The sequence below is a fragment of the Vulpes vulpes genome, chromosome 9, assembly GCF_048418805.1.
Source record: "Vulpes vulpes isolate BD-2025 chromosome 9, VulVul3, whole genome shotgun sequence".
Lineage (NCBI taxonomy): Eukaryota > Metazoa > Chordata > Mammalia > Carnivora > Canidae > Vulpes > Vulpes vulpes.
In genome coordinates, this window is record NC_132788.1 from 107219498 (window position 1) to 107233663 (window position 14166).

The 14166-nt window shown below is 62.2% G+C and overlaps 1 protein-coding gene across 1 annotated transcript; it reads left to right on the forward strand.

Moving 5' to 3' along the window:
- Positions 1 to 14166, forward strand: CACTIN (cactin, spliceosome C complex subunit). Its single transcript, XM_026019318.2, has 10 exons — positions 1 to 352; positions 3108 to 3588; positions 6261 to 6356; positions 6813 to 6958; positions 7831 to 7993; positions 8075 to 8189; positions 11098 to 11290; positions 11996 to 12118; positions 12232 to 12515; positions 12749 to 14166. Exons 1-10 carry the CDS (start codon positions 186 to 188, stop codon positions 13237 to 13239), a joined length of 2259 nt encoding a protein of 752 aa, XP_025875103.1. The 5' UTR covers positions 1 to 185; the 3' UTR covers positions 13240 to 14166.

Below are 14166 nucleotides of genomic sequence, written 5' to 3' on the forward strand. Positions count from 1 at the left end.
GGCCACATTTGAGGGCAGTGGAGAGGCGACGGGGCGCCGGAGTCCCGGCGGGACGGGACAGCGACGCAGGTTTCCTCCCCTCGGCTCAGGCGCGCGCGGGGCAGCCTGGCGCGCGCCGCAGGGGAGGAAGGCCCCCGGCGCAGGCCCCGGATGTTGTGTCAGCGCTGCCGCCGCCGTCTCAGCTGATGGGTCGGGACACACGCTCGCGCTCGCGGTCGGCTGGTCGCAGGCGCCGCAGGCAACGGAGCGGGAGTCGGAGCCGAAGTCGAAGCGGGAGCCATGGGCGGCGAAGCCGCCGGCGCCGGGACGACGAAGTTCGGCGCAGGCGGAGGCGGCAGAGCCGGGAGCGCAGGTGGGCTCGCTGCGCGGACGGCGCCGGGGAGCCGGGGATCCCGGAATGAGTCCGTGAGGGCTTCCTGGAGAAGGAGGCGTCCGGCCGCGGGTGTCGGTTAGGCAGCGACAGCAGAGCGAGCGGCGCCCCAGGCGTCCCGGGCGTCGGGGCGGACAGTGGGAGCGCCGCGAGCAGGCGGCGCGGTCCGGCCGAGGGCCGAGAGCCCACAGCCCACCCGGCGGTCTCTGCGCCCGCTGGAGGTTCGGTCGCTATTGGGAGGGGAGCACGAAGCCAGGGAGGGATTCCGAGCAAGAGAGCGACGTGGCCTGACTTACTTTGTGGAACTTTCCTCCGGTTTTCGCGTGGGAAAGGGACGGAGGAGGCTGGCAGGAGCGACAGCGGGGAGGAAGGTGGTTCGGTCGTCCAGGCAACGGATGGGGGTGGCTTTCAGGGAGGGAGGCGGGGGGAGGCACGGCGGAGATGGGCACATTCGAGAGGGATCTCCCAGGTGGAGGTGACAGCTCTTGCCGCGGGAGTGGGCGTTAGACAGAAGAACTGCTGGCGACAGGTGGCAGGCCTGGGCCGACTTCTAGGACCTGGGTCTCAGCCTCTCCGAGGCTCACAGTCCCGTCTTTTTGGAAAGGGGACACCTGGGGCGTCTGGGTGGCTCGCTTGGTTAAGTGCTCTGCCTCCGGCTCAGGTGATCGCCGGGTCCTGGGATGGAGCCTCACACCCGCTCCCTCTGCTTGTGCTCACTTTCTCTGCCAAATGAATAAATACGAGCTTTAAAAAGCGGGTTCAGGGGGGAATGGAACACCTCTCCACTCTCCAGGCTTGGCTTCAGTCTGCTCCCGCACAAAGGGACCCCGACGGTGCCGGGGACTGACTAACCGCCTGCCTGGCTGTGACTGTTGGGCCAGTCCCTGAGCCATTGTGGCCCACGCGTGCTCCTCTCCGTACTGAAGATGTCCATGGGGCCTCTCCCAGCACGCCTTGTCTCCCATCCCTCCGGCCTGTTCACACCGTGGCAGCCACAGTGGCTGAAGTCAGAAGTGGCTGATGGCCCTCCAGCTTCGAGAAAGTTTTTCTTTTCTGAGGCTCCTAAGATCATTGCAACCGCAGGCTGCCGAGAAGTTATAAGAAGCGGAACGGAAGTAGCGCAGACAGGGTTTCAAGCAGGGTGTGCAGCCTGCCGCTTGTGAAGCGAGAATGGTTTATACGTGTCTTTTTAAAGATTTCTTTCATTTATTAGAGAGCGCGTAGGTACGTGCATGAGCAGGGGGGAGTGGAGGAGGGAGAAGCAGACTCCCCGCTGAGCAGGGAGCCCGACACGGAGCCTGATCCCAGGACCCCAGGATCATGACCTGAAGCGCAGGCAGACGTTTAACCGACGGAGCCAGCCGGGTGCCCTTGGTTTTTACGTTATTAAATGGCGAGGGGGGGAAAGAAAAGTATTTCATGAGACGTGAAAATTTTATGGGGTACTTGAATGCGTTCAAGTTTTGGGGTGCAGAAGTAAAAACTTACTGGGACCCACCCATGCCCATTAGTTCCTGTCTGTCCGAGCTACTATTTCCCTACAACAGCAGAGCAGCAGACTGTGTCCTCGACCATCTGGCCGTTCACAGAGAGAGTTTGCTGGCTCTGGTGTGAGCCCCTGGGGTTGGTGTTTTCCGCACTGGTTCACGTACAGCAGTCAGTCTTCTGTGCACCTCTCCTATTTGCTGTTTCCTCAGGAGCATCAGCCATCCTGGATACCGAGTTCAAGTTGGGTTGTTTATGAAAATCTGATCAAGGGGGAATTCCTGGGTGGCTCTGCAGTTTAGCACCTGCCTTCGGCCCAGGGCGTGACCCCAGGGTCCTGGGATCGAGTCCCACATCGGGCTCCCTGCATGGAACCTGCTTCTCCTTCTGCCCCCCCCCCCCATTTCTGTGTCTTTCATTAGTAAATAAGTAAAATCTTAAAAAAAAATCTGATCAAGTGTGTAGTTTGCCTACAGGGACTCCAAAATAATTGGTTCCCGTGGCATAGATTTTTTTTTATGTGAGCCTAACAAGTGGAGCGTTTAACAAAATGAAGAGACATGGTTGTTCCTCTGCACACTCAAAGGCCCCTGACCATTAAGGAGCCTATCCCTGCAGTAGGGCTTGTGCATTCCGTTTCGTGTCCACAGTATTCTTTGCCTGGCGCTTGGGTCCTGCCAGTCTTACTCCAGTTCACTCTAGCCCATCCTGTGAGACCTGTTTAGCCACCACTTCTCCTGTAAGCTCCCTCTTGTTACCTGGACAGATCAGATCCTCTGGTTCCTATACTTACAGCTTCTGTACCATCAAGACCCCAGCCCGCCTCCCTGTCCTCACTCCCTCCTTCACTCCCCTTTGTTCACGTTGCTCCAGCCACACAGGCTTCCTGCTGCTTTTTGAACATGCCAAGTACATTTCTGCCGCAGGGCCTTTGCTCCTGCTGTACCCTCTTCATGGATGACTCTCTCCCTGTGGCATCTTCCCCCACTTTCTCCAGAATTGCCTCCTCAGATCTCTATCTCCTAATGCCTAGTCACTCTTCTTTGGGACTTCTAGCACTGTCTAGTGTCATGTGGCGTGTTTGTTGATGGGAGCCTTCCAAAGGCTGCGACCTTTGGTCGGTATCACTGCTGGTCACGGCCGTGTCCCCAGGATCTAGAACAGCACCTGGCACAGTAGGTGCTCGGTAAACATCTGTCAAACGAGACTGACCAGCAGGCAGTGAGCGCACCTCTGTGGATTCCCTCCACAGGTCAGATTCGGAGGAAGAAAGGTGGCAGCGGCGAAGGAGGCCGAGCCCGAGCCCACTGCCACCGCGATGGCGCTCACAGGACCGGTCCTCTCAGTCCGACTCGGATGAGGAACGGCAGGAGCAGCAGCGGCGCCGATGGGCCCGCCGGCGACGGACACGCTCTTGGTCCCCGGGCTCCTCGGCATCCAGCTCGGCCTCCCCAGACCGCTCCCAGAGCCCTCGGGAGGCGGCGGCAGCCCTGAGCCAGCAGCAGAGCTTGCAGGAGCGGCTGCGGCTGCGGGAGGAGCGGAAGCAGCAGGAGGAGCTCATGAAGGCCTTCGAGACTCCCGAGGAGAAGCGGGCCCGGCGGCTGGCCAAGAAGGAGGCCAAGGAGAGGAAGAAGCGGGAGAAGATGGGCTGGGGGGAGGAGTACATGGGCTACACCAACACCGACAACCCCTTCGGCGACAACAATCTCCTGGGCACCTTCATCTGGAACAAGGTGAGCCTCTTCCCGCCCTCGGCACGTGGCGCATCCTTTGCAGGTTCTTCCTGCCTTTCTCGTGGGTTTGCTTCATGTGCCTTTTACGGTTTCTGTTTCGAAAGACGTGGTTTAGCACACGCAGCACGTGTTCCCAGCTGGTACTTTGCCGTTAAGAGTTTATTTTATCTGTGCGCATGCGCCCTGGTTTCTGCCACCTTTTACTGTGTCAATTTTTTTGCCATGTAAAATTCAGACACTTTCTCCGAGACACCAGGCTAATCTCAGACGTGACCGGGAGCAGGTTCCCTGCGTCGTGTGCCCAAGATGGGATTCCAGTTACAGGTGCTCAGTCTTGTTGTTGACATCTCATTGTCAAGATGAAAGTCACATGCGGATCACTCACCCGTCAGTCCCGGCCTTGCGCACAGGACTTAAAGCCACAGGTTTTCTCTCCTAATTCTGGAGGTCAGAAGTCGGCTCATGGCTGCTTTCCCCAACCTCTGTCATCACGGTCACGTGGCCATCTTGTGTCTTCGTGTAAGGACACTGGTCGTTGGTTTAGAGCCCAGCCTAACACCACGTGACTTGGTCTTATTTCACTACATCTGCGGTCCCTCCTCTCTGCACGTTAGTGTATGTCCCACCCGTGCAGGAGGCTGCTCTGAACACTACCCTGTTTCCATGTAAGGTCCCCTTCACAGGTTCTGGGCTTGGGAAGTGGATGTGACTTTCTGGAGGGTGCAGTTAACCCTCACACGGCACCCATCTATGGCAGGATGGGGGCGGGTGGGGGGGCCCCTGGGGTGGCAAGAGCAGGCGGGCACAGTCAGATGCCATGATATCTGCCACTCACCACGTGCACTCCAGGCCTTTGTCTAGAACACACTGAGCCCATGCCACCATGGGCCCTGCTCCTCGCCGCGCCTCTGCCTAGAGCACTTCCCACCTCTTTCTGTGGCTGCTGCTTTCTTGTTCCTTCAGATTGCAGCTGACCTGGTCCCTGTTCTGGGGCCCGCTTGTCAGCCCCCTTGGTCCCACAGGTCCTAGTGTTGCCTCTCCTCTCCTCCTAGCGCTTCACTCATGAACCTGTGCCACTCAGCTGCTGGCACCAGGGACCGTGCAGGCCCAGCATGCATCCGTGAGCTGCAGAGACAGATGCCTGTGGAGCCGGCCATCTGGGGGAGACTGTAAATAAGTAGATTAGCAAAGCACAGAGGAGAGAAGGCAGGCAGGTGTTGGTGTGCTCTGGTTGTGGTTAGAATAAGCAGGTCCAGAAAGGTCTCGTTGCAAAGCAGACATCTAAACGCGGGTTCTGATTGATAACGTGCGTGTGATTCCTGCCAGACTGTGAGCCCCACCGGGCAAGCTCTGTCCCCAGAGCCTGGCGCACGCTCGGCCCTGGGTAGGTGTGGAATGAATGAGTTCCGGGTGATGTGCACACACATGTGCTCAGGCATTTCCCCAATGGTCTTTCTTGGGCCCCATGCTGGCTTAGGGGGATTTGCCCCACAAGAGGCCTTCATTGGCCCCTCCGGTGATAAGCACGTTGGGGGTCGACCCCAGCTCAGCCTCTGAGGCCGCTCTAGACAGGCCAACAATTTGGGCAGCATCATGCGTTTTGTCCCCTTGTCCCAGGACCGCTGGCTGGCAGCATGGGCAGTCACCATGTTGATCGTTGACACACACTCCATGCTGGGCGTTGTTCACAGTGCTCTCCGCGTGTTGGCTCTCCCTGACTTGGCCTTGTCAGCTCCAGGTCACTGAGTTGGTGGCCCATGGTCTCTATGCTTCTGAACGGCAGAGCTGTGATTGGAACCAGGGCTGCCCAGCTCCTCAGTTGCTGTTCTGTGTGGCCACAGAGGTGACAAGTATGGTCACTGCTAATAGGTGTGGCGGCTGGGGAGGCCAAGGAGCAGCACGGGTGTCGCCGGGTGGTCCCTCACTGAGCTCCGTGTCCTGCTGCGGGCATATTTTCCTGGGGACTGGGGGCCTCCTTGACAGCCCTCGGAGCCAGGGGAGTGCATGTCAGTAAGTGTGGGCTCAGCGCCCGGCTCAGGCAGTAATCATGGGGGGATGTCAGGGTCGAGGGGTCTCCAGCCCCTGTGCCCCAAGCACCCTCCATTGGGTGAGGGGGCAGATAGGAAAGAAGCATTGACCATGTTGCATGGCACCCCAGGGGTCTGTGAGCCCGGGGACTGCTGTTCCTCTCATAGTGAGCCCAGCAAGTGTGCTCTCTGAGTCCTTCCATCGCTGTCCTGCCTCTGCCCACATGCAGTGGGCCTCTGACCTGCTGGGGGCTTAAACGGACTTGGCACAGCTAGGCTCCTGTGTAAACCAGGGCAGTGGGGCTCATGTTGAGGTGCTTCTGAGAGCGACCTCCGGGAGTCCCTGGGGCAGGCGGCTGCCTCCCCTCTGCACGTTAGTGTATGTCCCACCCGTGCAGGAGGCTGCTCTGAGCATTGCATTCGGCCGTGTTGGGTCTGGGAGCACTGAGGGGGCCGCATCTTTAGTGGGACTCAGGGAGGTGTGGCCGTGGACAGGTCACTTCTCTGGGCCTCACCTGCAGAGACGCTACTCAGCCAGGTGGATCTCGATCTGGGTCTCACAGAGGAGGGCATGGAAGATCCTTGGCGGGTGGTGCCTGGGAGGGAGGCGTCTCTGCTCAGTGGGCGTGTGCTTGGCCCTTCCAGGCCCTGGAAAAGAAGGGGATCAGCCACCTGGAGGAGAAGGAGCTGAAGGAGCGCAACAAGAGAATCCAGGAGGATAATCGCCTAGAGCTGCAGAAGGTGGGGTTGCCCTGGGCCTGCCTACGCGCGTCAGGAGGCCTTCCCTTGTGAGGGCCTAAACGCTGGCTGACCCTGGCTTAAGTCAAGGGAGACCTGACTGGCTTATGCAGTAAGTCCAGGGGAGGTTGGCTTCAGGCAACATGGATGGACTGGATCAAGGGGTTCAGGCCGTGTCTCAGCACACTGTCTCCCTCCATCTCTCGGTTTTGATGGGCCCTGGGCTTTACTCTCAGAAACTTCCTTCAGTGAAAGGTCTGAAATGGTCCTGGCTGCTGCAGGCTGCTCTGTTTCCAGCAGAAAGAATGTGCATCTGCCCTAGTGTCTGTCTGAAGCAGGCTTTCCTGACTAGTCCACACCCGGGCTGGTGGGCTGGGGCCAGGCCTGGGTTAGAGTCCCACCCCTGACCTCAGGGTCCCCCATGGCCTTAGAGAGTACGTCCTCCCTGTGCACCCCCAGGTGAAGCAGCTGCGACTGGAGCGGGAGCGGGAGAAGGCCATGCGGGAGCAGGAGCTGGAGATGCTGCAGCGGGAGAAGGAGGCAGAACACTTCAAGACATGGGAGGAGCAGGAGGACAACTTCCACCTCCAGCAGGCCAAGCTGCGGTACGTGGGCAGGCCTGCACGGTGCTGCCTCCACCTCCCTCTGCCCACAGCCTCTTTCTGGGCCCAAACGCACAGAGCCCTGTCTGCCCCAGGGCCTTTGTATATGCTGTTTGCACTGCCTGGAGCCTTCTGCCCTGGCTGGTCCCCCTTGCCCTTCAGGTTTCCACCCATCGCCGCCTCAGGGGGTCCCTCCCTCACCCCCTTTCTGGTGCCAACCCCTGCTGTGTGTGCCACTTCCTGTTCACTTCCTTCCCTGAGCCTGTCACTGACGAGTCCCCTTGTGTCCCCCATTGAGTCGCATGCCAAGGAGACATCTGCGTGATCTTCGCTCCATGTAGTGGTGCCACGGGAGCTGAGCAGAGTGCTAGACCCCAAGCCAGAGTGGTCACCCCTCTCTACTCCAGCCCACAGCCTGGTCCACAGACAAGGACTGTGAGGCTCTAGGGCTCACGAGCACCCCAGGCCCGGTGTGTGTGCGCCAGGAACCCACTTCTGGCCCCTCTGTCCTGAGGCCTGCTGGCCATGCCAGCCCCAGGGGCTCAGACCTACCTGGTTCTGACTCCTGTCCCCATGGGTGCAGCAGTGAGGCTTCGGATCTTCCACCCCAGCAGCCCACCCCAGGTGGTCCTCCCTGCCCTGCTCCACTCCCACCTGCTGCTCCTCAGATGCCACACTTACTTACGTCTTCCAACTCCCTTGCTCCTGTGCCTGGCACCCCCTCTTCCCGAAGACTTCTGTGACCACCAGCCCCTACAGGCCAGGCTCTCCCCCTGGCTCCCACACAAGGCACCCCTCCAGAGTAGGGTCTTCAGGAGGGGCAGTGGGGGTCATGATGTCCTGGGCTCTGACACCACTTCCCTGCTCCTTGGCAGCTCCAAGATCCGCATCCGGGACGGGCGGGCCAAGCCCATTGACCTGCTGGCCAAGTACATCAGCGCCGAGGATGATGACCTGGCCGTGGAGATGCACGAGCCGTACACCTTCCTCAACGGCCTCACCGTAGCGGATATGGAGGACCTGCTGGAGGACATCCAGGTACTGCCCGGCCCTGCCCCTCACACCCGGGCCCTTGGGATAGCCCTCCGCCAACTCGCCCCTCTGCACGTCCACCTCCAGGTGTACATGGAGCTGGAGCAGGGCAAGAATGCAGACTTCTGGCGGGACATGACCACCATCACAGAGGATGAGATCGCCAAGCTGCGCAAGCTGGAGGCGTCGGGCAAGGGCCCAGGTAACCCAGCACGGGCGCCAGAGTCCCCAGAAAGCGCCCGGTGTGCTCTGAGGGACACATAGCTGGATCCGCCTTCGTCTGGGTGGCTCCCCAGGGAACCTTGGCCTCGCTGCTGCTTCAGTTTCCCCACATGGGGTCTCCATGTCCCTCTTGAGGCCTCTCTGGGAGCCACCAGGGGGCAGCAGCAGGTGCTCCTGACGCTGACTGGGTGGGGGCTCAGACCCCCCAGCGCACCCACCGGCCTCCTTGAAACACTCAGCCGCTCAGCTTCCCTGGGAGTGGCGCCAGCAGGGGCTTGTTTGTTTGGGTTTCAAGTTTTTGCCAGAGGCTTGGTGTGTTTGAACCAGAGTGGGACTCGGCTCCGCTTGTCTGGGAACCCCCTGGAGCCCTAGTCTGTTCAACCTGGTGATCTTTCTCCGTGTGCGTTCTTGCCCTGGAGGTGGCCACACACTCATGACCTCTGGGGAGTGACTCGAGCTCAGCACCACAGACGCTGGACCCTGACCCACTCGGTGTCAGAAACACTCCGTCCTGACAGCCACAGAGCTCCCTAAACATAACCTGGTGTCCCCTGGGGGCAGGATTGTCCAGGGTGAGAACCGCTGTTCTAGGAGCTTATAACCAACTGCATTCCACCCCTCGAGCCGCCCCTCAAACCGCGCCTGGCTCCTCTGCGCCTGTCCTGGGCACGTCCTCTGCTGCTGTTTCTCAGGCGTGGTGGCCTCCCCTCCCCCACGCCTGTGTTGCTCAGACAGGGCTGGGGCTGGTTTCCTCTGCTTAGGAGAAGGAGGCACGTCTTTCCTTGTCTTTGTAACTGGTGCCTTGTTTTCCTGCGTCCCCTCCGCACGTCCTGTAGTAACTTCAGGAGAAGGAAAAGGAAATGCTTTGCTGTTGGAGATGCTTGAGGAGGCATTTCCTTCGGGGGCAGTGGGGCTGGGTATAGAACTCTGGCCCGAAGGGCACTGATTGGGCAGGTGTGGCCCTGAGTGCGGATCCAGGCCACCAGGCCGCTCAGTGACCTGGGCCAGTCGGCTGCTCCTGGGAGCCTGGTTGTCCCTTTTGTCCCCTGGGGATGATAAGACATGTTTGGGAGCATCACGGGAGGAGAAATGAGTAGGTGGTTGTCACGTACCAGAAGCTGCACTGGCCAGTGTCACCGGGGGTCGTGGCATTCAGGCTCACCACTGGCCTTTGCCTCCCTCGCCCCCCACCTCCTGGGGTTCCCTTCACTCGCCCGTGTTGGAGCCCCACTGTGACCCCCCCCCACATCACCATTTTTGGCACTTTGCTCCCTCATCTTAGTGGGACGCATCCTCCAGTAATTTCTGGTGAGAATCAGGAAGTTCTGGGACGTCATGCACGTCCGGCTGGGGAAGAGTGGGGGCCGGCCCGCCCTGTGCCCCTGCGCACAGCTGCCCTGCGCCCAGTCCCCGCCCGCTCTCCCTCTCACCTGAGCCATCCTCTGAGGTGAGCTTTGCTTTTCCGTTTCTCCATTCAGCCTCATTTCCAAGCAGTGTCAGCCCCATCGTTCCTTGAGTCGAGCGCCACACGTTGTCTTTACAAGTTCAGTTGGGCTTCTTCTCTTGTTGTTCTCACGTTGGTAGCTGTGCGGTAGAAAGTGGGTGACCGCGACGGGTCCCCCACTACCGTTCCCTGTGGGTTCTCCCCGTGTGCTGCCCGCATAGTGCTCCAGTCAGCAGAGCACAGCTGCTCGGGCGCCCGCCTCCAGCCAGCCGGGCCCTGTAGCTGGGTGTTAGGGGGCATCTGGACCTGGGACCCGACTTTAACCCGTGACAAGGTGGAGCTTGGCTCGTGTGGGGCTGTGCCGGCGGACGCAGTCTGTGTGTGGTGTGAGTTCTGTGTGAGCGAGCGCGGGATGTGGCCCCAGGGGCAGCTGGGAGCTGTCTCTGAATTCACTTCTGATCCTGTAACGTTTCTGTGCCCGTCGCAGACTCAGCCGGTCAGACTAGGGTACCTGGGGCACCCAGCTGTGTGCAGAGGGGCCGAGTCTCGGTGCTGCTTCCCGGGTCCTGCGCTGGTTGGCTAGAGGAGCGTGCTTCCTTCGTGCCCCTCTCTGACCGGCTACGACTCCGACCAGCGGGAGGGTAGCAGAAGCCAGGTCTTGAGCAGGGACCACGTTCTGCTCATGTCCCTCTGCACCCAGCAGCAGCTGCACCCTAACTCCTGAGGGCCAGCACGGCGCCGCAGAAAAGCCCCACGAGGCCCCTGCCCCGGGGAAGCCACAAATCGGGCATCCGGGCCAAGGGGAGCGATCTGGGAGACAAACGGACAGGGAAGGTCACGTTGCTGGAGGAAAGGCCCTGCGACAGGGTGTGGTGTCTGTGCTGAGCAACAAGGAGGCGGGTGTGCCAGAGCGGGTGGGGCCCGCAGCACCCAACACCGCCCTCCGGGGCCGCCAGCTACCACGGATGCAGGACCGTGGGGGGGGGTGGTGAGCATGCTCCCCTCGGGGCAGCGCCAGGACTTCTTGCAAAGCCTGGGAGATGAGCAGCTCTCCTTCCTGGGGAACGGGGAGACCCAGAAGCGGCGAGCCCCCTACCCAGGATCACACGGCCGAGAGCGGGAGCAGGATCTGAGCTCCCGAGAGTTGGGCTGTCAGGCGATCCCTCCTTGTTCTTCAGATGTTTTTCGGGGTGACAGGCCAGACATGCCAGGCTGAGGTGCTCGGACGTGGCCCGGGGGTCAGACCCTCTGAAGGACCTGCCCGGCTCCCCAGGCCCACAGAGTCCGAACCATCCCAGCCAGGGTCTGTGGCCTGGTGTCCGCTTCATGTGTTAGCAGGATCCAGCCAGAGGCGGGGAGGAGGACCCCAGGAGCAGGGGAGGAGCGGGGCGGGCAGAGGGAAAGCTCAGACCCCGGCCCGTGCTGAGCGTCCCGTCCCCTGCAGGAGAGCGGCGAGAGGGGGTCAATGCCTCGGTCAGCTCTGACGTGCAGTCGGTCTTCAAGGGGAAGACGTACAGCCAGCTGCAGGTCATCTTCCAGGGCATCGAGGGCAAAATCCGGGCCGGGGGCCCCAACCTGGACATGGGCTACTGGGAGAGCCTCCTGCAGCAGCTCCGCGCCCACATGGCGCGCGCCAGGTCAGTGCTGCCCCCCGGCCTCTGTGGGGCCCAGGAGCCGGCCCCGGGGAGCGTCCGCTCACTGTCCCAGTTGGAAGGCTGTGCCCCTGGGGTCGGGGGTCGGGGTCGGGGTCCGGGGCGGCGGGCAGGGCCTCTGCGGGCCTGGCCTTCAGCCGCACCTGGCCTTCGTCTCGCCCGGGTCAGCAGGCATCTCGGCGGGCCCGGAGGCCGCCTGTCCCCCGTCTCCCGCCCACCCCACACCCTCTGTGTACAAATTCTCAGCATGTTTGGCCGCGTCGCATAAACACAGCGCCTGGCTGTCGCTAACTGCAGAGCTGCCTCTGAGTTCACTCGTCCCCTGCTGGCGTCTTGCGCCCTGTCCCGCCCGGCTCGGTGGCTGACATGCCGCATGAATCCCTTGAATGGGGACCCGCCCTTGCCAACCGCAGAATGCTGCTCCCGACAGGGTCTGTCACCCTGAGTCCCGGCCCCTGGCCCAGAGGTTCCCCCCCCCCGCAGCACCCCCACCCCGGCAGGCTCCCCCTGCCCCCCCGACCCTCTCCCCTCCACAGCCTGGAGCCTCAGGGCCTCGCCTGGGCAGGGACCCCTTGGTGCCCTCCCAGGCTCCAGGCCCTCGCCATCAAAGGGGGTCGGAAGAAAGGCCGTGGGGGAGGAGGGGGGCCCCTGTGCGGCCAGTGTCGGGGTGACCAGCAGCCTGCGTTCCAGGCTCCGAGAGCGCCACCAGGACGTGCTGCGTCAGAAGCTCTACAAGCTGAAGCAGGAGCAGGGCGTGGAGAGCGAGCCGCTGTTTCCCATTCTCAAGCAGGAGCCCCCGTCCCCTGGCCACAGGTAGGCCACCCCGTGGCCCCCACCCCACCCCTCAGCCAAGGACCTCTTGTGGGCCCCCGGGCAGCACCTTGCTTCTTGCTGCCTGGCCCAGCCCAGCCTCCTCCCTTGTGCAGCCTAGAGCCTGAGGACCCGGCACCAACCCCACCGGGGCCCTCCTCGGAGGGCGGCTCTGCGGAGCCCGAGACAGAAGGGGCGGCGCCCGTGGAGGGTGAGGCGGACGGGGAGGCCGTGCTCATGGAGGAGGACCTGATCCAGCAGAGCCTGGATGACTACGACGCCGGCAAGTACAGCCCCCGGCTGCTCACGGCGCACGAGCTGCCACTGGACGCCCACGTGCTGGAGCCTGACGAGGACCTGCAACGCCTGCAGCTGTCCCGCCAGCAGCTCCAGGTCACAGGTACGGGGGCGTGGGGACCTGCCCGGGGCTCACGTGCAGGGCTTTCACCAGCAGGCTCTCTGGCCGCACGCCTGGCCACAGGCTCTTCGGTGCCCACCCAGGAGGATGCGCAGAGATGACCCAGACCGGGCGTCGGGGGCAGGGGGCAGCGAGGGGGGGCTTTCTGTGCACCTCTGGGTGGAGCGGGGGCCCAGGGCTGCCGCATCCCCGCCAACGCGCACCCCTGCCTGCAGGCGACGCCAGCGAGAGCGCGGAGGACATCTTCTTCCGGCGGGCCAAGGAGGGCATGGGCCAGGACGAGGCGCAGTTCAGCGTGGAGATGCCGCTGACGGGCAAGGCCTACCTGTGGGCCGACAAGTACCGGCCCCGCAAGCCGCGCTTCTTCAACCGCGTGCACACGGGCTTCGAGTGGAACAAGTACAACCAGACGCACTACGACTTCGATAACCCGCCGCCCAAGATCGTGCAGGGCTACAAGTTCAACATCTTCTACCCCGACCTCATCGACAAGCGCTCCACGCCTGAGTACTTCCTGGAGGCGTGCCCCGACAACAAGGACTTCGCCACGCTGCGCTTCCACGCCGGGCCGCCCTACGAGGACATCGCCTTCAAGATCGTCAACCGCGAGTGGGAGTACTCCCACCGGCACGGCTTCCGCTGCCAGTTCGCCAACGGCATCTTCCAGCTCTGGTTCCACTTCAAGCGCTACCGCTACCGGCGGTGACGGCCAGGGCCTTCCTCCCACACCACCTGCGGCCCCCCTCGGGGTCTGGTGGAGCCAGCAGCCTCCCCGGGCCGGGCGAGGGGCCCCGGGAGCTCAGGCTGGGCCTGCCGCTCCACCAGACTCAATTTCCCCAGTGGGAAGGGGGTGCGGGGGGGCTCACCACAGAGCCTGCTGGGGACAGTCAATGGAACAGGGTGCGGAACAGGGAGCGGCGCTCTCGAGGGGCAGGAAACCAAGTCCAGGGCGGCTGCAGGACTCACACCCCTGGCCCCTTCCCTGGCTGGCCTGGCTGGGCCTGCAGCACAGGGACGTGGGCCCCCGCCGGGCACGGTCCAAGAGAGCCCGCTGAGGGGCGCCTGAGCTCTGGCTCCCCAGGTGGCCCCAGTGCTGGTGTGGGCCAGTGCCCCCCTGGTGGGCGAGGAAGACCCATCACCATCTGCCATCGGGTCCAGGAGTGGGGGGGGCGGGGCCTGAGATGTTCTGTGGCTGCAGGAGCCTGGTCTCTGTGTGCGGCTGTGGCACGCCACCTGGCCTGGGGGCCCCCCATGTTGGGACAGCTGTGTCCCTGGAGAGCACCTCCCAGCCGGCTCAAAACTGGCCTCGGCGTCCCTGTGTGTGGCCTGAGCCCGGCGGCGGGGCTGACAGGTGCAGTCACCACCCGGTCACACGCTGCCCCAGAAACGTTTCTTCTGACATTTGGTTCCAGAGACGGTTCCTTCTGGCCTTAAGGGGGATGACCCCCACCCCACCAAGGGCCACCTGAGGGCTCCTCCAACGGCCCCACCCACACGCCCTGTTCCGTCTGGAAACGTTTTAGGTTGTTTCTCTACGAAGACTTTTTTTAGGTGGGGGAAAGATCTTATTTTCATTTAATTGGTCGACTCATGAAGTTGCATGTTTTTTTAATAAACGCTTTATTTTAGAATA

Coding starts and splice junctions, on each gene's coding strand:
- CACTIN (XM_026019318.2), top strand. CDS start 186: ATGGGTCGGGACACACGCTCGCGCTCGCGGTCGGCTGGTCGCAGGCGC. Junction 6,357..6,812: donor ATCGCCTAGAGCTGCAGAAG/GTGGGGTTGCCC, acceptor GTGCACCCCCAG/GTGAAGCAGCTGCGACTGGA. Junction 12,516..12,748: donor CCAGCAGCTCCAGGTCACAG/GTACGGGGGCGT, acceptor CCCTGCCTGCAG/GCGACGCCAGCGAGAGCGCG.